This window comes from Chionomys nivalis, chromosome 6 (genome assembly GCF_950005125.1).
Source record: "Chionomys nivalis chromosome 6, mChiNiv1.1, whole genome shotgun sequence".
NCBI lineage: Eukaryota > Metazoa > Chordata > Mammalia > Rodentia > Cricetidae > Chionomys > Chionomys nivalis.
Genome location: NC_080091.1, coordinates 41,826,223 through 41,848,577, shown reverse-complemented (window position 1 = coordinate 41,848,577; position 22,355 = coordinate 41,826,223). Strand labels below are relative to the sequence as shown.

The window sequence follows — 22,355 nt, the reverse complement described above, 5'->3', positions numbered from 1 at the left end:
CCTGCCCTGCCTAGCTGCCCACAGCCCTGCTGAATAGCGTCCTCCTGCCTAACCCCTGCTAGCAGGGCGTGTGACTTTCCATTCCAAGACCAGCTAAGGTTAAAACATGGAGTGTGCAAAGTCTAGAGGGTGATGCAGCCGTGTGTGTGTGTGTGTGTGTGTGCCCTGTTCCATCTGCAGCATACTCAGGTGTGGCACTGGGGTGTGCAGTCCCACCTCAGGGCCTTGATCCCCACAGGGACCCACCAACCCTCTAGACATTCCGGTCTCCACTCTGCATCTCCTCCCTGAGAAAGGTTTTTCTAGTTTGAGTCTGTTGCTGTGACAAACACCACCACCCAAGCAACTCAGGAGAGGAAAGGCCACAGTCCAGCTCTGAGGAAAGTCGGGGAAGGAACTTGAAGCAGAAACCACGGAGGAATGCTGTTTGCTGGCTTGCCTTCTGGTTTGCCCACAGACCCATGCTTAGCCAGCTTTCTATATAGTCCAGGACCATCTACCTAGGAAGTGGTGCTGCTCAGTGTGCTGAGCCCTTCTGTGTCAATTTAAATGGAAACAATCCCCCATAGAGGGCGGGGTGTGCTCTGGGCAGTCTGACTAGTGGTTCACTTCGCTTGGTCCTCTTGGTGACCGTAGGGGAAGGCATGGTTCACCTCATTCCACAGCAGAGGTCCTGAGGACCAGCAAGCTGAATGACCTGCTCAGGGTCTCTGTGGCTTCTGTAGCAGTGTGACACAGCCCTGCGGTGCTCACTGTCCTCCAGGAAGTCCCCGCTCTCTTCCTGTTGTGGTCCTGATGGGCCTTGAGCTCCCCAGGAGCCCAGGAATATGTGCAGACGGTGCTCTATGAGAAAGCAAGTGCGCTCTCGAATGACCAGGGCCACACTCATCTCCTGCTTGTCTACAGCTGGACCTCAAAGGGAAAACTCACACTCAGAACCAAGGCCTTCCCTGGGTGCATCAACTCCCTGTGGGTGCTCCTCCCTGTTGTATCTTCCCAGGGAATGCTAGTCCCCATCTGTCTTCTCTGGGAAGTAAATTCTAGTCATGAATGGGGGCCGTGGGGATGAGGATGGAGTTCTCGGGCCCAGGAGCCTATGGTCAGTGTGCTCTCTTGCCTCTTGCATCATTGTCTTACTCTTCAGAAAGGTGACTGTGTGCTGACCTCTGGCAGGTAATCACAAGCCTGGCCATTCCTAGGAGACACTGGCATGGCCTTCCCTATCAAACCCAGACAGATAAACACTATATATTTCCAGCATACCAGATCTGGGTCAATGAAGACAATCTCTACCTGACACAATAGCTGCCCGGGTCATCACTAGAGTCGCTGACACCCCCTCTTTGAGAATCCACAGCGGATAGTGGCTTTGGCACTGGGGGCTCTGCTTCCTCCTGTGGGCTGGAAGGGGACATGGTCTCGGCCTGGGTTCCTGGAGGCGTGCCCAGCTTAGGTTGGCAAGAGCAGCTGTGGAAGTGGGAACCCCGCTGCAGGGTGACAGCCCGTGTGCCCGGTGAGCAGCAGTAGCAGGGTCCGTGCCAGGAAGTGGAGCCAGGCGATTCCAGGGACAGGGGCCTCATTTGGCCTGGAGGGTGGCAGGAAAGTTCTGAAGACTGCCAGGGGGCAGCGCCTTTGTCAGAGACCCACCATGCCATTGAAAACCTGTAGAGCACCGCTGAGAGCTCAGGCCCCTTGTCCCCCAGAGTCTAACTTCATCGTTGGTGACCAAGCGAGCAATGTCACCTCTAGTGTGTCTCCTCATCTGCGTGGGAAGAGCACGCTGTCAGGCCTCAGTCACAGAGGGGCTTGGGGAGGGGGCCACTGCCTGGAAGGTCTTAGCACGTGGTAGCCTTGAAGCTGGCCTACTGTGTTATCGTGTGTTATCACACTCTGCCCTTGCGGCTTCCCCCTTCAGCAGCTGGTTTCCTGCCTACCCTGTTCCTTCATTGCTGCTTTCCCAGGACAGCTTGCCTGCCTTGTCACACCCCAGGATCATCCTCACTGGAACCCCTGAGAAATGTCCCCCCATATGCCTGACACTTTCTCTTAGCTCCTATGGCTCCTCTGTCAGGTCCCCAAGTCCCAGGTCCCCCATACACCTGAGGCTTTTCTATATGCTCAGGTGATACCTTCCTTGAGCCTTTGGAAATGCCCACACTTTCTCTAGGTCCTGGTAACCCTGTGGTCCCCACCTTTGGCTATTGAGAGACCCTTACATTTTCCTAGGTTCCAGAGGGCGCCACACCTTCCCAGGGACCCTGGGATCTGCTCTCTGGCCCCATCTCATCTTTGACTCAGCCTTGTAAATGTACAGCCCTGGAGGCATGCACGTCTGGCAGAAAGGCAGTTGATGCCACTGTGCAGAGGGTCTTTGAGGCTCCTGCCTAGCAGAATTTAACCCCTCTAGTGCTACCTGTGAGAAGGCCTAGGGCCTGCATGGAAGAAGGGCCTGGGCAGTAGCAGGCATTCCTGAGATCTTCCCACAGTGTGCAGTCATGCCCAGTGGTGCTTAATACCTCTTTACCCACTGCTCCAGCCCAAGGCCTCAGCATAGGACATGATCAGAAAGTCTGTGGAATGGTTTCTTGCAAAGGATTAAAGTTCTCAGTGTAAAGGAGGTTCCAGGGCCAGGAGCCAAATTGTCTGGGCCAAGTTCACAACCACATTTCCATCCCAGGGTGCTGGTTGGACTGCAAGCAGGAGTTTAAAGGAATCTGTGGTGTTGGTCAGTCCAGCCCTCTTCATTCCAAAACTGTCTGCCAGAAAACCTCACAGCGCGTGGCACACTCAGGGCCATAGCAGATGTGGCAGAGGCCAAAGCCATATGTAGAAAGCCTGGTCTGGTGATTGGGCCCACAATATGGACCACCCCCTGGGAGTTCAGGCTTCAGAAAACCGGATCCCCCAGTGTCCCCTGCATCCTTCTTCTAGCCCATACCAGCTCTGGCTGAACTGCCTGAGGCTCAATATTGGACTAGGTATTGGACTAGGGGGAGCCCTGAGGCCACAGCAACTCTCCAGGCAATGGCATGTTGCTCCCATGTTAAGGTGTCCACTGGTCAGCTGCTGGTACATTACCAGATATCAGGATGACTCTGCCGGCCCTGCTGGGTGAAACATAGCATCAGGAAGGCTCTGGGGGTCTGGGGAATCATGCCACGCCTCAGCCCCAAGTTGGTGGGACAGACCTGGAGCTGATATGTGACTTCTGCTGAGAGTCCTGAGGTTGCTATTCTTTGGGCCACCAGGCTTCCTGTGCCTCAGTTTCCTCATCTGCACATGGGCAGCCACAACATGTTTCAGTGCAATTGGATGCCCCTGCAGTTCCTTCTTTCCATTGCACAGGGCTTGCACATTGGGGGCGGGGCAAGTGGGGAGGTTGTGTTCTCTCCCTCAGACTACAGATGCCCTTTGTATCAGGAGAGTCCAATGAAATTTTTTGTTGCTGTTCGGTTTGGTCTGGTTTTTGTTTCATGACGTTGCAGAAGCTAGAGGCACTCCATAGAAACCACACTGCAAGCTTTGATCTTTCCCAGGCTGGCCATATGTAGGAGCCTCTCTGTCAACGCTGGGAAGCAAAGAGAAGAAACAACCAGGCTGCGGGGCTGGGCTGCCAGTATTCTCTGAATCCTTGTACTCAATGAGTTATATAAAACAGTCAACACTTCCTTATAGCGTGGGCTTTGTAGATGAGTTTTTGCCACTGAAAGTTAACGGGAGTGTGCTGAGCACACCTGAAGTTGACTGGGTTCAGCTCGCATATTCCGGGGATATTAGGCAGGCTAGACTATATTTGAATTTTTTGCTTATGATACTTTCAATTTATGATTGAGTTTGTGGGGCCATAACTCACTGTGAGCAGAAGAATATGTTTGATGACCTGCCTGGCCCCATCCTTCCTGCATCCCTTCCTGCCTCCTACCTCACTAGCCGACACCCTGTTCCCATTTCATACTCGGTCTCTTAAGCCACATCCCAGAATTTTTCTGAATGGCACCATTGTCCTTAAGATGCCCTCTCTAGTAGTGACTCCCTGTCCCCAAGTGATCCTGGGAGGGCTAATTAGGATATCAGATTCCAGGGCAGTAAGAATCTAATTCCAAGGTTCCCTCTTGGCAGGGTCTATAGAACTTCCTGACCCCTGAGCAACCAAACCAGTGGTCCAAGGCCTGTCAGTACTGCACCTGTTCCTAATGTCACAGCCGTTTTTCTGTCCTCTGGAGCAGGACAGAATCTTAGGACAGGCTTCTCCAGGAATCACATCTCCAACATACACCACCTCTGTTTCCTTGTGCACAAAGTGCAGGTGTTGGAGCTTGTCTCCAGAGAGATGAGAGGTCGCCTGGAGGTCCCCTGCAGGCTGCCACATGCAGACTCCTCATCATCATGAAGCAAAAGGTGCACACAGCCATCCGCACTTCGCTGAAGGTAGAGGACAGTCCGTTGAGTGGCAGCAGGATGAACCTGGGCAGCATTGGCTTCTCTTGGATGCTGCCTCTGCTCCCATTCTCCACTTTCAGGACAGGCACGAGCGTCCGTCCTGGACCCTCTCCATATACATATACGTATACGTAGTATACGTATACATATACATATACGTATACACCACACAAGTGCAGGCCCTGCCATGGGATGGGACTTGCAGGTGGCCTCACTGGGAGGGCCCGGGAACACTTGCCTGGAGGAAGTGTGCTTTTCTCATACCTGGGTGTGATTTTCAGGTTAGCAATGGGAGCCGAGTGTGAAAACAGGGGTTCATGGTGGGAGGGAGGGAAGAAATGTGCCCCACCAGTGAAATAATTATAGAATATGAAAATGGCTTAATGAAATCATTTTTAAAAAGAGAATGTGTGCAAACACTCAGCAATTAAGCAGCGGATTCACAAATAGCAATTTTCCAACTGTGCTCGCCTTTCGTGTTTCTACTTGCCCGGTTTTAGACCCTGGGTTTTTAATTTTTAATTTCAACGAACGAAGATTAGAATTGTCTCCGTGCTGCTGAAAATGGGAAAAAAAGGAAAAACCATACAGCGTTGGACAGTTTGGATACTGAAAGCAAGGAAGTCACCTAAGAGTGTGCCCTGTTGTGGGGAGGGAGATACTTTGTGAGTACTAGTGTCCTCTCCCTGCTCCCTCCTTCCTCCTCCACACCCTTTCTGAGGAACCAGACCCACTTAGTATCAAGGCTGGTGCATAGACATAAATCCAGTCACAACCACCCCAGCCCTTTTGCAATGGCAAGCTTGACCAGAGAGGGAAGCCTGCTAGCCTAAGCTCACACAGCCTTCACATTGGGCACCCAGAACACCACCACAGAAGCCTGGCAAATACTGGCAGCTGTGTGCTTGGCTGTTGGACCTTTAGAGGTTCATGGTGACCTCACTGTCACTGGATCTGGCAGCCTTAGACCCAGTGCTGGCTGAAGGGTTCCACCCTGATCCACCCAGACTTCTTGCTGGGCACCAAGGCAGCTTGTCTTCTAGTTCCCAGACTTATCTGAGGCTGTAAATGTTATTCCCTTTCTTTGCCTGCATTCAGGGTCCCCTAAGAGACAGTTCCAGCAAGCAGATAAGGTGAGCTCCATGTGGACATGCTGTGGCATCCCTTCCCTCCTTCTGTCCAGCCCACCCTGACCTGGGGCAGAGGCTGAGCCCAGTGCCACTCATGCCTTGGCCTGTGGTCTTTACTCTGAGTGTCACTGCCCGGATGGCAGCTGAAGCATTCTGCATCACTGCTGACCCCTGGCTGCTGCCAGCAGACCTCAGCCAGCCTGGGGAGGGGTTGGAAGAGCTCCAGACACCCAGGTTCTGGATGGTGTTGTCCTCTCAGAGGCAGCACTGCCCTGCACCTGCACATTCCCTGGCCCTTCAGAGGTCCCGGCAGGGGACTCCACGGTCCTCAGGTCCTGAGCTTTCCTGTGACTTGCGCTTTTCTCTCCAGCATCAATGACTGTCTGGGGGCTGGTGAAACCTCAGGCCTCTTGGGCATTCCATTGCCATCCTCTCTCAGCCTGTCCCTGTGTCATCAGTGAACAGTGGGAGCTACAAACAAGAGTCAGATACCGTGGGCATCTAATTTGGGATCACCTGTGTAAACAGTCAATAACCACAGCTGCCTATGTGAGTTGAACAAATACTCTCCAAACCCATGTCTACCCAGAACCCCACAATATAGCTTTACCAACACAAGTTCTTTATGTTGCTCTAGACTTGTGGTTCAAATCTCATGTGAGGACAGAAGTGGGTACTAGAATGATATAGCCACAGACCTGGAGACTAGGAGCCCGCAGGAACTAGAGGCTCTGAGCCCTTAGACTGCGAGAGTATGGTTACTGATGTTGAAGCTCCCAGACTGTGGTGGTTTTGAGGCCGCCTAGAGACCCCAACCCATCCACCCACTCGCCCTGTCCATCCTCACTCTTCTCCCGACCCACTTTCTCCCACTTCCCAGAGCTGGGATGACCTAGGTTACTTGAGTACTGCAGTGTGTGTGTAGCTTTGAAAATATACAAGGTTCAGTCTGAGTGCCGTGGCGCTGATCTGTGACCCCAACAGTTGGGAAGGTCAGGATGTCAAGGCTGTTCTCTACTAACCACAAATCTGAGACCAGCCTGGGCTACGGGACTAGGTGGTTTTGTTCTTTGGAGAGAAGCACCATGGGTTAAAACACAGCTGTGAAACACCAGGCAAAACTACTGTGTTCTCTTCTTGGGAACAGGTGACAGTCCCTGTCCCCTCTCAGTCTTATTTTCTCCACCTTCTAACAATGAGGACCGACTGACAAGTGACCCGGGCCATTCCCCTGTTTCAGAGTATCATGTGCCTCCCACAGACCAAGTGAAAACCAAGCCAACTTTTCCTGGGGTGGGGTCTCCTACGCTGCAGAGGGGCAGGGTCCTCCATCTCTTAAGGTGACCTCTGCCCAAGCAACCCTATCATTAGCAGGAACCAGAGTGTTCCAAACAGCAGGTGATCACGCTTTGTCCTCTTCTGAGACAGTGAAAGCAGTCAAGACCAAGGTCCCCTGAGTCACTACCACTGGTCCCTTGAGCTTCTTGGAGTGAATCTCCCTTGGACACCTGTCGTCCTTGTTGGGTGCATCTGTTTGCCTGAGAAGCAGATGCCCATGGGAATGGTGAGGGTGGGCATGGACAGAACTGCCCACTGGGAAGGCACATCCAGGATAATCTCCCGTAACTGACTTTATGAGGACCCATGCAACTGGTGCTTTGCTGGAGACTCAGGGCTAGGGCCAGATGACAGCTGCTGAAAGGTGTGAGGTACCCACAGGTTCAAGACGTCAGTCACAGCTTCTGCTCTGCTGGGACCTCAGAGGCCGCCAACTCCAGCCCTCAGTGTCTCAGAGGAGAACGATGCTGACCCCCCTCCAGCAGCTCGGAGCAGTGGGGACTGAGCCCAGGGTGGGACTCCTCCCCAGGATGGGTGAGGAGAAGGTGAGAGAGGGGTCAGAAGGAGGTATCCCAGAGCCCAGGATCACTCCTAACTTGATCCCAGCTCAAGCCTGGCCCTGTCCACAGCAAGGGCTGTCCTGACTCCCAGCTCAACCTTCTTGAAAGGCACCTTCCTGACCAGTGTCACTTGGCTCCCGTGTCACCCGTGTTCCCTCTATCTCTGTTCATATTCCAAACCCTAGTCCAGTTCAAGTCACCGTCCGACTGTCCTTCCTGATTCCAACTGTAGCCTCAGTGGTCCTTCTAACGCAGCAACATAGTGGCAATGAAAAATCCTGTGTGGTTCATGCTGCCCCCAGGCACCCTCTAAGTGAACCCCACATGGTCATTCCGCTGGCCTGCTGGGACAGAGCTTTCCAGGTGAGGACTCCGCCCTCACAGGCCCTGCCCCTTTCTCGGAGGCACTCCTGATGTCACCTATGTCCAGACATGAAGTCCTGACCTGGCATGTTAGGAATAGGGGCCGTGTGCGTTGTACAGAAGGCTCTGGTGATCACATACAAAGAGAAAGGACATAATGACAATGATGTGGAGAAAATCTAAGCATAAAAATGAGAAAAAGAAGGAAGGCTGCTGATGAGGGACTCTGGCCACAGAACATTCTAGAAGATGCAAACTGGCACTCATGAAAAGACTGGTGCTGCTGCAGGACCAGAGGCATCTGGGAAGCAGGCTGAGCCTGGGGGGTGTTTAGGGCAATGGAGAGACTCTGTTCTGCCTGATGCCACAGTGGTGGATACCTGTCATGGTAAGTCTGTTGGGCCAGCCGGCCCTCATCAGGACAATGACAATGGCATCTGTGTTGGCTCATTCTTGGGACAAATGTGTCCTCTGTGGCAGGGAGGGTAGTGGCAGAGAGGGTGGAGCCAAGGGCATGGGCAAACTGAGCTTACCTCATAGTTTTGTGGCGATCTGGAACCTGCAATAAAATGAAGTCTATTAACTAAAACTAGGGGTAGGTGAAATTAATTTCAGCGATGATTTTAATTAACTCAATATATCCAGAATATTAGTATGTCAATATGTGATCTACATAAAACTGACAATGAGGTATTTTACATTCTTTCTGGGCCCTGAGCCTTTGAAATCAGCGTTTCCAAGTGTTTCTGCCTTTTGGCCAGATGGACCGCATTCCAAGTGCTGTGGCCTCAAGTGGCCAGCCGGTGTTACATTGTAAACTGGATCCAGCCCTTGCTGCCCCTCCCCTACTCCACTCTGGTTGCTCCAGAACTGTCGGCTCCCCAGAGCCCACTCCTGCCCATCAGTTGGGGCAGCTGGGGACTGTGGGTGTCCTTGTTAACATGCCCTCAGCATTTTCCAGGTCCCTTGGACCTTCAGCTCCATTGCTGCCTCCTTGACTCTCCCACCCAACTCTTCATTTTTCTGCCTGACTCTTCCAGCCTCTCCTCTATCTCTGACTCAGGTATCTCTCTGTGTCTCTGTCCGCTCCGTCTCTCTATCTCAGTGTCTTCTCTTTCTCCCTGTCTCAGTCTCTTTCTCTCCCCCGTTGATCCCTGTCTGTCTGTCTGTCTGTCGGTCTGTCAATATTTCCCTCCCTTATACATGTGTCTCTGTCTCTGCTCCCCTCTCCTTTTGGAATACCACATCTGTGTCCTGTGGCTGCTGCACAATGTTAAGGAACTGAACAGGACCCCTCCACTATTCTGAAAGTCCCAGCCCCGAGCAAAGGAGGCATCTTGGGGCTAGTTCCTTTGGGGGAGCTGATGGGGAATCTGTTTCCATTTCCTTCCGCTCCTGAGGGCTGTAGCCCCCCAGCCATTGCTTCTTTCTCCATGTGACCCCTCCAGTATGATCTTGGCTTATCTTGATGACATTTGTGAGATCTGTGTTTCACTCATAGTTTTGATCGATGTGTTGTCAAAACTACTGGCCAGCCAGGGGCAGGTGCTTTTTCCAGGCAGGCACAGTCTCCTCCTCTTCCTTCAGATCTCTGTGTATCACTTTGTTGTGGTGGTTGCATTTTGCTACTTTCCTTCGCATGTGCCTCCTTCCCTCCGTCTCCGAGGCTAGCCCACAACCACAGGTGTCCTGGAGTTCTCAGCTTTGGGCAGCTTCTGTAGTTAGGAGGATAGAAAAGAAGCTGGGCTGGTCGGAGCGGGGCTGATGCAATGGGTAGCAGCAGGGAAGGGGTGGACTGTGAGGGGCTGGGGGGACAGGCTCAGGTCTCAGAAAGGGCAGCCAGGGAAGATCCAGCTGCATTAGGCTGCCGGCTCTTAGCTTATAAACAACCGTTGTTTCTACAGGGCTCTGGGCCGTGTGGATCAATTTCTGCTAATGGGGCCTCTCACTTCCCCTCACCAATGAAAATCAATTCTCTGCGGTTTGGAGAGCAAATGTGCCTGATTAGACAGCAGGCACATGGTGGCATCTTTGTTCTCTTGCCCCAATCCTCCTAGGGAGGCAGGAAGAAGCCAGACCCTAGATGGTCCCCAGGGACCCTACCCTGATGGGCAGTCCTGAGAGTCAGAGGATGGGGACTGGACTGCCTCTCCTGTTGGCCTAAGGGACCTTGTGACCCTGAGGTTTATAAAGGGCAGTGGGGACTTGTGGCCACCAAGCCAGTGATGGGGGCGGGGATGGGGGAGGAGCGAGCTCTACAGGAACAGTGAGCACACACTGTGGTAGGGGATTGAACGCTTCCAGGGGGTGGAGTATTTACTAAAGGGGCTCAGGATCTCACTTGAGCCCCTGAGCAAGAAGCCCTGGCCTCCTCCAGCCTCCCTGCAGTCCAAGAGGAGGGCAGATGCTGCTGAGGCCACACAGCAAGTACAGGAGGCAGGCAGCACCACAGCCAGGAGTCAAGCCCAGGCATCACGTGATGCTGAGATCTTAGGCAGAAGCATTGACCAAAGCCAGAGGCCCTGCCCAGCCCAACTCTCCCAATGCGCTCGGCACAGTCTGCAGTTCCCACATATTTTAGGTGGCTCTTTATTATTTTTAATCTGTGTGTAGGTGTATATCTGTGTGTGGGTATGTGCTCATGCGTGCAGACGCCCCAGGAAGACAGAAGCCTCGGATCCCCCAGAGCTAGAGTTACATACGGGAGCTGCGAACCGAACGCAGATCCTCTGGAAGAGCAACAAGTACTCTTAGCTGCTGAGCCGTCTCTCCAGCCCCAGTTCCCACATGTTTTAATTAGTCATAGGAAGCCACTGTAACTTACACTTCAGTGCAGAGGTGGTTCTGTGGTCTGATGTATCCACAAATAACAGCACAAGCCTCAGCATCTCTCCCTCCTGTTTTCAGTGGCCTTGGGGCTTCAGTGCTCAGGGAGCTTTTGGGACTTTCCGCCGGCTTCCCCTCACTCTGAGAGGGAGGAAAGGGGCCAGGAGGGACTTTGGTGTGGAGGAGCTCACTGGGACAGCTCCTGGTGGCACAGATGCTGGGATCTGATTCCCAGCAGGTACTGAGCTTGTCCCTGCTGTCCTGTGCTCAAGGCGGGGGTCAGACCGAGCGGAGCTGAACATTCAGAGAAGGCAATGGAGGAACAGATGAAAACATCGGGGTCTCAACTCATTCAGTGACTGTGCTGAACGGGCTGTGACCTGGCATCAGATGGGCCAGTGTTTGAACCCTGAGTCTGCTGCTTATCAGCTGAGTGGTCCCTCATGCAGGACATGTTCCCTTGATGCCTACCACTCATCTTTTGAGGTGAACAAAATGGAATAGATCTTCAGGGTTTTGTGGAACATTGTAGAGATGGAAGGATCAAGAAGTTCTGACTTCTGTGTTGGGTGGCAGTGGTGTACTCCTTTAATCCTAGCACTCAGGAGGCAGAGGCAGGCGAAACTCTGAGTTCAAGGCCAACCTGGCCTACAAAGTGAGTTCTAGGACAGCCAGGGCTACACATAGAAACCCTGTCTCTATCCCTCTACCCCCGCCAAAAAATAAAGTTCTGACTTCTGGTTCTCGGCCCAGACCTGGGCTGTAGACCTGAGCAAACCTGCTGTCTGCAGGGGAGCCCAGGCTCCTCACTTACACATGGAGTGGGGACATGATTCCCCTGGGAGGATGGAGAGGACAGCACTGGGTGTCTCAGCTCTGCCGGTGCTGGCACACCATGGTGCTGGGAAAGCCTTCACCTGGGGGACACGTGTTGACAATTGTCTTTCTGTTCCCATAGGTCCTCAGATTTTGGGACAACCTACACCAAGCTTACTCTCCAGCCTGGTGTCACCACTGTCATTGACAACTTCTATATTTGCCCAGCCAACAAGAGAAAGGTACGTACATACCATCACCGGGTGGCCGACCCTTGGCATCTGGCTCTCCATGACTGCCTGTTCCGCTGGTCTGGTTCTGCTCTGGGGTCGTGGTCTGGCGTGAGGCACTTGTCCTTCAACTCTCGTTCCTTTGGTTCATTTTGATGAGTGTATTTGAAGCCATCAGCTGGGCCTTTGGAGGAGAGCCTGCCTTCTTATCTAGGGCACATTCATCTTCTCCTGTCCTGGAGGTAGCTCTGAGGCTGGCGGCTGAATCAGATCCATCTGGCTCAGAGTCCTGGCGGCAGCTCTGAGGCCCTTCTCAAGGATGGCATCTCTCCGGGGTTGGTTTGGTTTTATCTAAGAGCGTTGCTTGCTGTCTCTTTGTCTTAGTTTCTAGTTTCTTCTTCCGTCTAGATGTAGAAGAGGGAAGAACACGGGCAACCCCTCCTGCGTGTGTTCGGCTATATCTTGGTGCACCTGGAGACCCTAGTATGAAGTCAGAATGCTGGACTCAATCTAGAGAAGCAGTCTGAGGTCACAGGAGTGGATTCAGGCAAAGCAGAGTTCAAATCCTAATTCACTTCTCTGGGCTTTAGTGTCCCTGTAGAGAAATGGGTGTAGCCCGCATCTCACACAGAGACTTGAGTGAGTCCTGCATAGTGCTCCCTATAAGATCAGTATCTGGGTCCCAGGGGTACTTGGTTGGTGGTAAAAGAGAAATCCCAGCAGTTTGCTACTGGACACAGGCCGAGCTGCTCTCAACTTGAAGGCCAAGGCTCCTAAGATGGAAGGGTAAGGAAATGAAGTTTATTGAAGGCCTTTCCTTGAGGATGCTGCCATCCTCAGATTTCCATGATGGGAGACTCACACGTACAAGTCAGCTTTTATAGGGAGGGGGAGAGATGCATGGGCAATGGGCATGAAGACCACATGCTGGGTGGTACCTTCACCCATCCCATGGCTGTCATGCTGTCTCCACTCCCAGTGTCCCCCACCCCACATTCTGACCAGACTTTGTCACCAACCCTGGCCTCCTACAGTGCTTGTGTTCTTTGTGTTAGTGGATATGCAGATTAAGGCATAAGGAGGTCCTACTCCTGCAGGCCACCAGATGTTTCAGGTTCTAAAATCTAAAGAAATGGTGTTTAGAAAGTAACCTACTAGTCACATAGCCATGACTTTCTATTTGTTTGATGCTGGACAAAAGGAGGGGAAAGCTAGTTCTGCCAAGGGCCAACCCCAGAGGTGCATCCCTGGTAGAGCCTGGGGCCTGTGTTTGAGCATCCCACAGAGGGCGTGGAAACACAGATGGTGCTGCTGCAGGAGTGCGCCATGTACTCTGGTGGCCGTAGTTTCGGCAAGGATTCCAGGACTCAGAGAGACAGTGGAGCCTTACCTGAGCAGGGCCCACTGCAGGTCAGGTATGTGGGAGGACCGGAGCCTGCAGAGTGCCGCAGTGGAGCTGCAGAGGAACTCAGCTGTTTGCTTTTTGTAAGATTTAGGTTTAATTTTTGATTCTGTGTACAAGCAAGTTTTTACCTGCTTGTATATTCGTCTGCCATGTGTGTATACCTGGTACCCATGAAGGTGACATCATATCCCTTGGGACTGTAGTTACAGGTGATGAGGAGCCGCCATATGAGTGCTTGGAACTGGACTCAGGTCTTCTGCAAGAGGCACTCCTGACTGCAGCCCCCGCCACTGCTTTTGAATGGGGTGCCATCTTCTCTGCTAGAGCAGGTCATCTGGCTTTGGATCTTCTCTCCTTGACTTCTGCTACCGTGAAAGCTTCCTCCTGGACAGGATGAAAGTAGATTTGGGAAGGCCACTGCAGAAGACCAAGGGACCCTTGTCTTGGGGTGTTGGCAGATAAGGAGGAGGAGGGTGGGTTGTTTTTAGCTTTTCCTGCCTCTTCTTAGACCCCTCTCTCATGCCTCATACAGGCAATCTCACTCCATCCGCAGCTCTCCCAACAGTCAGGCATTGCTATCGCAGTTCCCAGGGTAGAGATCTGGAAGGGAAGGTCAGAGTCACCTCACCACACTCCTCCTAGTAGGAGACCTGCGTCTGAAACAGCTTCTCATGTCTAAGCTAAGGGGACAGGATATTGTCCACATTCAGGGCAGCTGTGGGGGGCCTCTACCAATCAGGAACCCCAAGTGCATGGAAGGATCAGGAAAGACCCTTTTTCTCCCTATCTGCCGCGTGTCCTTCCTGCTGTAGTGGTGATGGTTTGTGTGACAGAAGTGACCTTTGAAAGTAGATGCTGAAGGCCAGACTCAGTAAACAGCTCCATGTTCCCATTGCTAGAGCAATTCTCAAGTCATATGGGTTCAGCCAGCATTGGTGCCAGGGCGGTAAGGAGTTTACAGGGCAGCCTGCAGGCTGTGTTCATATATGAAAGGAAGATGGCAGGGGTAGCCAAGATAGTAAGAACCAAGAGAGCCTCGGATGCTGTGAGGGTAGGGAAGGCTTCCCGGGCGGGGGGGAGCAGTGAGGTCAGGCCTAAGGTTCCTTCTTGGACTGGGACCACAACCTTGAGCCACCCCCGCCAAGCCTCAGTGATGGTGCATACAACAGAAAGCCGTGATGTGTGGACTATGGGCTCAGTAGAGAGTTCTGGAAGAGCCTTCTGTGCAGTCTGGTTCACATTCAGAATTCTTGGCTTCTGCAGCCGCTGAGATGGGGCAGCGAGACATTTGCAGTTTTAAAAGGACACAACAATCAGCCCTGCTAGGGATGTGTGGTTTGAACACTCCCTGCATCCATGCTGACTCAGCCTAACCCAGCCCAATTCAGTTCCATGTTGCCAGGGGGCAAGAAAATGGCAAGTCTTTGCCTTATTCCAGGCTCAGTCTGCTGGCTGTTGGCTTGTGCTATCTGATGTATCCTGGTTCCCCTCTGGGCCCCATTTTCCCCATGTGTAAGTGAGGACTGCAAACTGAAGGCTGTGCAAAGCCCCGTGAGTTCCGTTCTCCTGGCCTCTGCTGGCCTCTCAGAAACCCATGCACGGGCAGAGCACCCACTGGGGAAGCAATCCCAACTTGGCTCTGTCCACACTTCAGCCATCTATAGACCTCTACAGGAGGCAGCTGGGTCTCCATGCTCCTCCTTGTAGGCTCCGGCAGTCCACTCATAGATCAGGCAAAGGTCTGACTGGTCACCGAGCTGAACCCTGGTGCTATGGATGAAATGCTTTGCCCAGGCCAGATGCAGGCTGAGGACCTGATGTGACCCCATCCTTTGCTGGACCTAGGAAGCTTCATGGATAGCTAGAACCTTCTAGAACCTTGGAGAGCCCAATGGGGCCTGAGAAAGCCTGGAGTCCATTCAGCATGTCTGTGAGAAGATTAAGAAAAGACACCAAAGTGGATGCCCCATCTGCCCCTGCCCCCACTTTGACTGTGATGTGGGGTGGTAAGGCCGTCTCTGGCAGGGCCCCTGTGCGAGGCACTCCCTGTTGTAGCTCTGCTGCAAAGTGGGAATCCGATTAGGAAGCCATTTTGTAGCAATTACAGACGGAGCCGTCCTTTTTTGGCTTCTTAAGAGACCACTTTGGGAGCTGTCTTCAGAACGAGCTCTCTTTGATTTTTGTCTTGCCTGCAATATAATCAGAGTGTGGCCCTAGGCATGACTTTCTGCCACCTCAGACATAACTCTGGCCTGTGACTCTCCCTTCCGAGTTGCCGTGGTCCTCACACTGGCTTTATGTGGCAAACACATCTCCAAATGGTCCCCAAGAGTGCTGGAGCATGGAGAGCTGTGAAGGTCTGGTCCTGAAGAGATGCCTACTGAGAAAGGCTTTTAAGTGTCATGTTTTGCATTAAAAATTCATGGGGATTGTCATCATGTACAAGGTATTTATGTTGGATTGGATGCTGAAATCTCACACATACCTTGTCACCAAGAAAACCCTTGAGGAACGGATGGCCTGAGAGAATGCTGATTCCCAGGTCCCCTGTCCACTTTACTGAGGCCCTCCCTGTGACTTGTGGCCAGAGTATGTCAGTCTTTCTTCACTCATCCCCTTCCTTCGCTCCCCCCCCCTACTGCGAGGCTCATGAGAAGCCACCTGCCAGCCTTACAAGGTGGGGAACAAGTGGATCAAACCACAACCCTGCATCTGAGAAGCTGGCATCATTGCCAAGAGCCAGTACCTGCATTTTGCAGGCAAGCCAGTGGTGACAGGGAAGGCAGGGTCCCCTAGGACTCAGTTGCCAGAGAGGCTGCTGTGTGCAACCTTGCATGCATGTGTCCTAGAAGAACCCCTGGGCGAGGGTTCCTGCAGTCTTATGTTTTACAGGGGAGAGGGAGAGGCCCAGGTGGGTGAACAGACTTCCATGAGTCCTCACAAGTGGGTCAAGAGTGCCTCAGTCCCAGGTGCCCCATCAGGCTTCATCCCCATAGGAGCCCAAACAGTGGGAGGAGACCCGTGCAGAGATCTGACAGCAGCTTGGATCCCAGGTCTGTGGGTCTCCTGGGATGACGTCACAAGGGGGGTCTTCCAGCTCTATTGATCGTCAGCTCTGTCCCTGCCCTCAGCCCCGGCCTGTGGATTCCTCTGGACCCTTTTGAGCTGTGTGATGCTCTTGCTGGACTGCATGTGTGGGTCTGCCTGCTGCCTTTACGGGTTCTCCCCACACTGCTAGCTTCTTTGCCAGTCTGTCTTTCCTCTCTCCCGATCTTCCCCTAAGCTATTGTGAGTCCACAGTGCTGAGCCCAGCTCTACCTTGTTCCTGCTCCACCACAGCAGAAGCCCCATCTCTGCCCAGCTCACAGACGCCCTTGTGGTAATCCAGGTTCTCCTCTCCTCTTCTCTGGTGTGGGCCAGAGCAGTGTGTAATCTAAGATCAGCTCCTGTTCCATGGCTATGGCAGTGCAGGCTTAGTTCTGTGCTTGGAGAATACCAAGGACAGCCCAACCCCTCCAGTCACTGCAATCCAGTCAGAACACAGCAACCTGGTGGCTCTCTCTGACACTGTGGAGGATTTGAGGATCCCAGATCCAATCTCAGTCTAGACTTAACTCAGATTTCCCAGCAGTATGTGGGTCCTTTTTCCTTCCCACACTGAAGTACGTGCCCAGCTGTGCTGTCTGCTGCTTTGAGGTCGGTCCTTCTGAGGGGCCTACTTTCTGCCTTGGGCCTAACATCTGATCAAGAATGTAGCCCAAGGAAAGAAGGCCCGAAGGATGGGAGGACAGGCTTTTTGAGGGCTTGGATCCCAGGCTCTGTGCTTCCTAGCCCTCAGCTTCTGCTTACAGGCTACAACATGTGGATCACGATATTATCTCATCTCTAGTGACCCATCCTCCAGGGATGCTTTAAGGTTCTGAGTCTGCGTGTGTAACTCAGAAGGGGTCAAGTCCCTACTGTGCATCCTGTCTTACCATGGCTGACACCGGGCTGAAACTTTAGCCAACCTCTGTGTCACCAGCAGAACCACTGACTCCCTGTGAACCAGAAATGATCTGAGAAGCACATTTAACTTCATGCTCATATTTAGACTGGACTTTGGTACATGATATCTGTGTCTTTTCATGACGTAGAGGATGGCCCTGCCGCGGCATACTTACATATGGCTTGGCAGCCAGGACTCATGCTCAATATGCCTCAACATGTACCAGGAGCATAAAAAGCTCTGTGTGTGTGTGTGCGCGCGCGCACGCATATATGCATGTTGGGGGTCTCAAGCAAGCTCATGCTGTGCTTCCGAACGAGCAGGTGGGATGATCATTTTCCCTGGGAAATGGCTGTGTGGGTCTCAGGGAGCACTGAGAGACTCAGTGTTGCTGCACATCTGCAAATCAAGGTCGTTCTCCTTGATACGCTCCATCAAGATATCATGAAGAGCAGGGCTCCTCCAGGGCTCCCTGGCAGCCTATACAGGGCACCTCCCCATCACCTTCCTGCTCCTATTCCTGATGGAGTCACCACCGTCTTCCGGGCTTGTCTGTTCTCTCATCTGCAGCATTCCTCCCCTGGTCCACAGCTGGATCAGAGACCAGAGGCCACATCTGTATCCTGGACTGGAGGAGTGGCAGGGTGGCAGGGTGACAGGGGGAAAGGAGCAGGAAGGGACAACTTCTCAGTGAGGCATCCTGGCATGGTGCCTGGGTGTGAACACATGATGTCTTGACAGAATCCACAGTGGCTGTGCACAAGAGAAAAGGGTGCCAGGCAACGTGAGAGCAGACATGTCCTCTTTGATCCTGGTGTTCTAAACTGAGTGTCCAGAGACACCAGCAGTGTGGCAGGGTCCCTGGATGCCATACTTGGAGCCATGTGCCTATGGTGATTTGTCAGCCCTTGCCTGCCCCTGAGGAGGATGCCCTGACCCCTCCGTACTGAAGGTGAGGCTTTGCCTTAACAGAGATGCAGCCTGGGAGCAGCTGTCAGGCCTTGAGATAGAAGTTAGAAAAAGAAATGCAACAGGAAAGATATAGAAAGTCCTTCATAGGGATGACTTATGATCAGAGTAAGGCTGGGGGGGGGGGCGTTGTCATGGACACCATAGTGGGACAGGCCCAGAGAAGAGCCTTCAGAGAAACCCGCAAACAAGGGGATACCTGACTTTTCTAAGTTTGGGGGAAGCTGGGGGAAAGTTTTGCACTGTTGTGATTTAGCTGAGGCTAAGCCTGTGTGACAGAGGAGCACAGAGGTGCCAGGTACTGGGTAGGCCCATTAATTACTAACTGTAAAAATAACAACACTGCATGGCTTCTCAATTTTCTGTTAGAGAGAGGGGGTAGGGAGAGAGAGGGAGGGAAGAAGGGTTTCTTAGAGCCACTGGCATCTTAAAGAGGCAGTTTCATGGTCTGTTGGCTTGGTCATGGCAGCCCCTGATGCTGACAAAGCCAGGCAGCTTGGTCCTCAGAACCATGGTCAGTACTGCTGGTGCTCAGATCTGCAGCCAGAGACTGGGGCTCATAAAGCTTAGTGGGCTGATGAAGGTTTGCCATCTGGGATCTGGTGTCCCCCAACCCTTGTGCATGGTCAATACCCTTCTTCTACCCCACCCTTCATGAGACACACTCTAGCATCCCTCCTCATCCCGTGGGTCAGGACTGTCGTAAGCATGGGGAGACATGCTGGGAATGTGGCCAGCAAGGACACAGAGAATCGAGATTTCAGGACCTTACCTTGTACAGTCAGAGTTTGAGGGTCTTAGAGGTCAGACTCGAGAACAGATAATAAATACCACAGACTCAGGAAGCTTCTGCATAGGGGAAGGAAGGGATCTTGCAATTGATGTGGCTTTTATGGAACTCCTTTGATTGGAATATAGGACTGGAGAGGCGGCAAGAATCAGGAAGAGGCAACTATTTAACCAACTACCCATTCATCTATCTTTCCATCTATCCATCTGTCCATCCACTCACTAGGCCAGTGCCCATCCCATTACCAGTGGTGCTGCCTCTGATCCCTGTGAGTCTGACCTTGGTGGTCAGTGATGTCCTGTCAAAGAGGGGATGCCAATCCCTGACATGAGGTGCCTTTGAGGAGGTAACTTGAAGGCCCCAGAATGGAACTTGGAGAGTCCACCACCCAGAGTGTCTGGGAAATGGGGGAAAGAACTGTGTGTGCTTACTTCTGGGCCCGTTTTCTGGGTGGGCTCCCTGGGGGTACCAGCCCAGGATAAGCCTCTTCAGATCTTTCCCTATTTGATCCTGAGCTCTATCAAGCCTTAGCATCAAAGAGGAGGCAGTGGCCCCAGTGTGACTTCCCTGCCGTAGGGAGCAGGACTAGCATGGATCTGAACACTCCAGCTCTCTGAACAAAACTGGGACCCCTGGGTCATCCCTGTTGGCCTCTGGCCTCTCTGGACTTGTTTCATGAGAAGGTTCAAGCTTGCAGAGTCTTTTTCTTCCAGAATGGTGGAGGGCCAGTGAGAGAAGCCAGAGCACAGGACCCTGGTGAGAGTTCTATCAATCTTTTCTGCCAAATGACAAGGCCCAGTACACACACACACACACACACACACACACACTCCAACCCCCCCCCCCCCCGTAGCCAGTCACCTCTCCTGTTCAAGGAACACCAACTCATTGGGCTGCCTATATACAAATATTTTGTTTCAGAAACAGTGAACCCCTTGCAATGCCAGCCTAATGCATAAGGAATTAAGCCATCTGAAAGTCATTAGGATACCACTGGAGAGAGGCCAAGAGCCCAGGCTTCTCAGAGATACCTCCAGGGCCTTTCACCTCGGGAGCTGGTCCAAGGCAGATAAGACTCAATTCCGTCTCTGAAGATGCATAGACTCTCATACCCCAAAGTGAGGATGAGCAGAATGAAAATGGCCTCAGGGCAGTCACTCATGCCACAGTACGCCCTCTTCTTCCTCAAGGATTCCACAGCCAGGAGAACCTACTGTGTGACAGGAGCTCGGGTCACCATGGTGACTCCTTGTGTTTCTCATGAGTACAGGGAGTACTGAGACTTCAGGAGGACCCAGCAATGACAGAGGCCACACACACAGACAAAGCAGTATCCTCGAGATGCTAAGTAGGGCCACGTTGTCAGGCTCCTAGGGGACTAGTGGCTGCCCCAGGTCCCTGATCATCAAGGATTGGGAACTGAGTGGATTTGCGTTTACGTGCTCTGGAGCCCAAATACTTCTTTCTCCATAGCCTTGGATGACAGTCATTTTGTACTGAGATGCCCTGTCTTTGGAGCCGGGCCTCTTTCACACCACCCATGTATACTGAAGGCTTTGTGACACTGTCATCAGGGACAGATCTCTGTTAGCTCAAGTTGTCACTGGGTACCATAGACTCACTGAAATAAACAGCAATGCCCATTTACTTCCTGTCTTAGAGGCTGCACGTCCGAGATCCAGTGCCAGCATGGATAGCTTCTGGGGTCAGTTCTCTTAGATTGCAGGTCCCATTGTCTGTGTCCTCACATAGGAAAAGACATGTCCAGATTTAGGCCTCTTCTATAAGAAAGGGTCCTGGTCCCTTTTATGGTGGCTGCGCTCCCATGTTCTAGTTACCTTGCAAAGGCTCACACTCCAGATGCTATCACCTGGGGTCAGGGGTCCGCATGTGACAGAGCCGGGGGAAAGCTTGCTTTCAATACCATGAAGGCTGCTAGGTCCTCTCTCTCTCCTTCCTCATGACCATGGAGATAAGAAGTCGTCATTTCAGTGGTGGCTTAGATACGCTCAGAACTTGGCCTTGGGCACCAATCTGACAGAAGGCAGAGCAGTCTTGAGTAGGGTTCTGGCATCTCTCTTTGTCCTGCCATTTATCCAGGGTCTGGGTATCACTCCAGGTACCCAAAGAGGGGGTCTGAGCCTGGGGTGGCTCACTGGTCCTTAGGTAGTTCTGTATCTCCTAACCCCTCTTTACTTTAATCCTACATATCTCCTTAAAGGGAGTCCCTGCTGACTTAGCATCCAGTAAATAAACAGCTCTGTCCCTTTGGAAAAAGAGGAGACTGTGGGTTTACTTCCCTTGTGCCTAAAGGCAGCTGAGAGGACCCAGCAAGGTGACCATATCGCACGGCGGGGAAGGCCAGCAGCTTTATCCTGTATAGCCACAACCAGGGCATTTTCCGCACCTGGCCTCACTGAAGATGAAAATGCCCGAAAGAGCATGCAGATGATTTTCATTTCCGGGACTGATCCTCATTCCCACAGCTGTCTTTGCTCCCATGCTAATCCTCACTCTCACGGGTGATGTCCATACCCACGGCTGATCCCCATTCCCTCTTCTGATCCTTGCTCCCATTGCCTATCCCTCCTCTGATCCCTGTTCCCATGCTGATCCCTGTCCCCCTCTGCTGATCTTCATTTTCATGGCTAATACCTAATCCCATGAAACCCTGCTCAGTTTCTGTTAAACGAGAAATGGGACTCCAGGACACATCATCTGATAAGCTGTGTTTGCTGCAGCCTCAATTTCATCCTTTTCCATGTCTATCGAAAACAGTTGCAAATATTGTTTTTATCCCTTGTGTATTGGGGCCTCTCATGAAGCTTAAAGGATTTCTGTTTGGTAAAAATAGCTGGAGTTTGCAAATGGGCTCCACACTGGGTTTCCCCAGGCAGGTGCGAGCACCCTGCATAGCTGGGGGAGGGGCTCCAGCTTCTGCTTTTTATTTGCAGCACCCTCTGTCTGCTTTCCCAGTCCCTGAATCCCAAGGCTGCTAAACCAAATCTGTCCCATGCTTGTCTGACAAAGATGGTCTTCTCTGAGCCTTTGCTACATGAATGACACCACATCCACACAAGGGTGCAGGGCCCATGGCTCCCAGCATCCCACATCCTGCCCCTCCCCTGCCCTCATGACTTCAGCAACCTTCTCTGGGTCACCCTGGCATTCCCTCTGCTTACAGAACCCAGCTCTGCCGGAACACTCTTCATCCCTGGCATATGCTTGGAGCCTTGGTCTGGCTTTGAGATCCTGTTTTCTAGCCTGGGCCTGCTCACCTTCCCACCTCAGCACATAGGACTGCCAGTTGTGCCCACTGCCAACTGACTGCAGAAGTGAGCCCACTCACAGAGCCTTTGCTCAGGCCCCACTTCCCTCCCTCAGTTCTCCAAGTCTCACCTACCTTTTCTAACACCAGCTAAGTTCAGGACCCCAGCATGGACCCTTCCACCCTTCCCCTGTCACAGCCTAGCAGCAAAGGTGCCCCTGTGTGGGGCTCT

At 52.5% G+C, this 22,355-nt stretch overlaps 1 protein-coding gene across 3 annotated transcripts in view; it reads left to right on the top strand.

Annotated features, from left to right (window-relative positions):
- Positions 1 to 22,355, top strand: part of Sorcs2 (sortilin related VPS10 domain containing receptor 2) — a 383,934-nt gene that overhangs the window by 228,853 nt on the left and 132,726 nt on the right. For all 3 annotated transcript variants that reach the window (XM_057771883.1, XM_057771882.1, XM_057771881.1), the window contains exon 3: positions 11,616 to 11,715. In XM_057771883.1, coding sequence (XP_057627866.1) covers positions 11,616 to 11,715 — 100 coding nt within the window. The remainder of the gene's footprint in view (positions 1 to 11,615; positions 11,716 to 22,355) is intronic.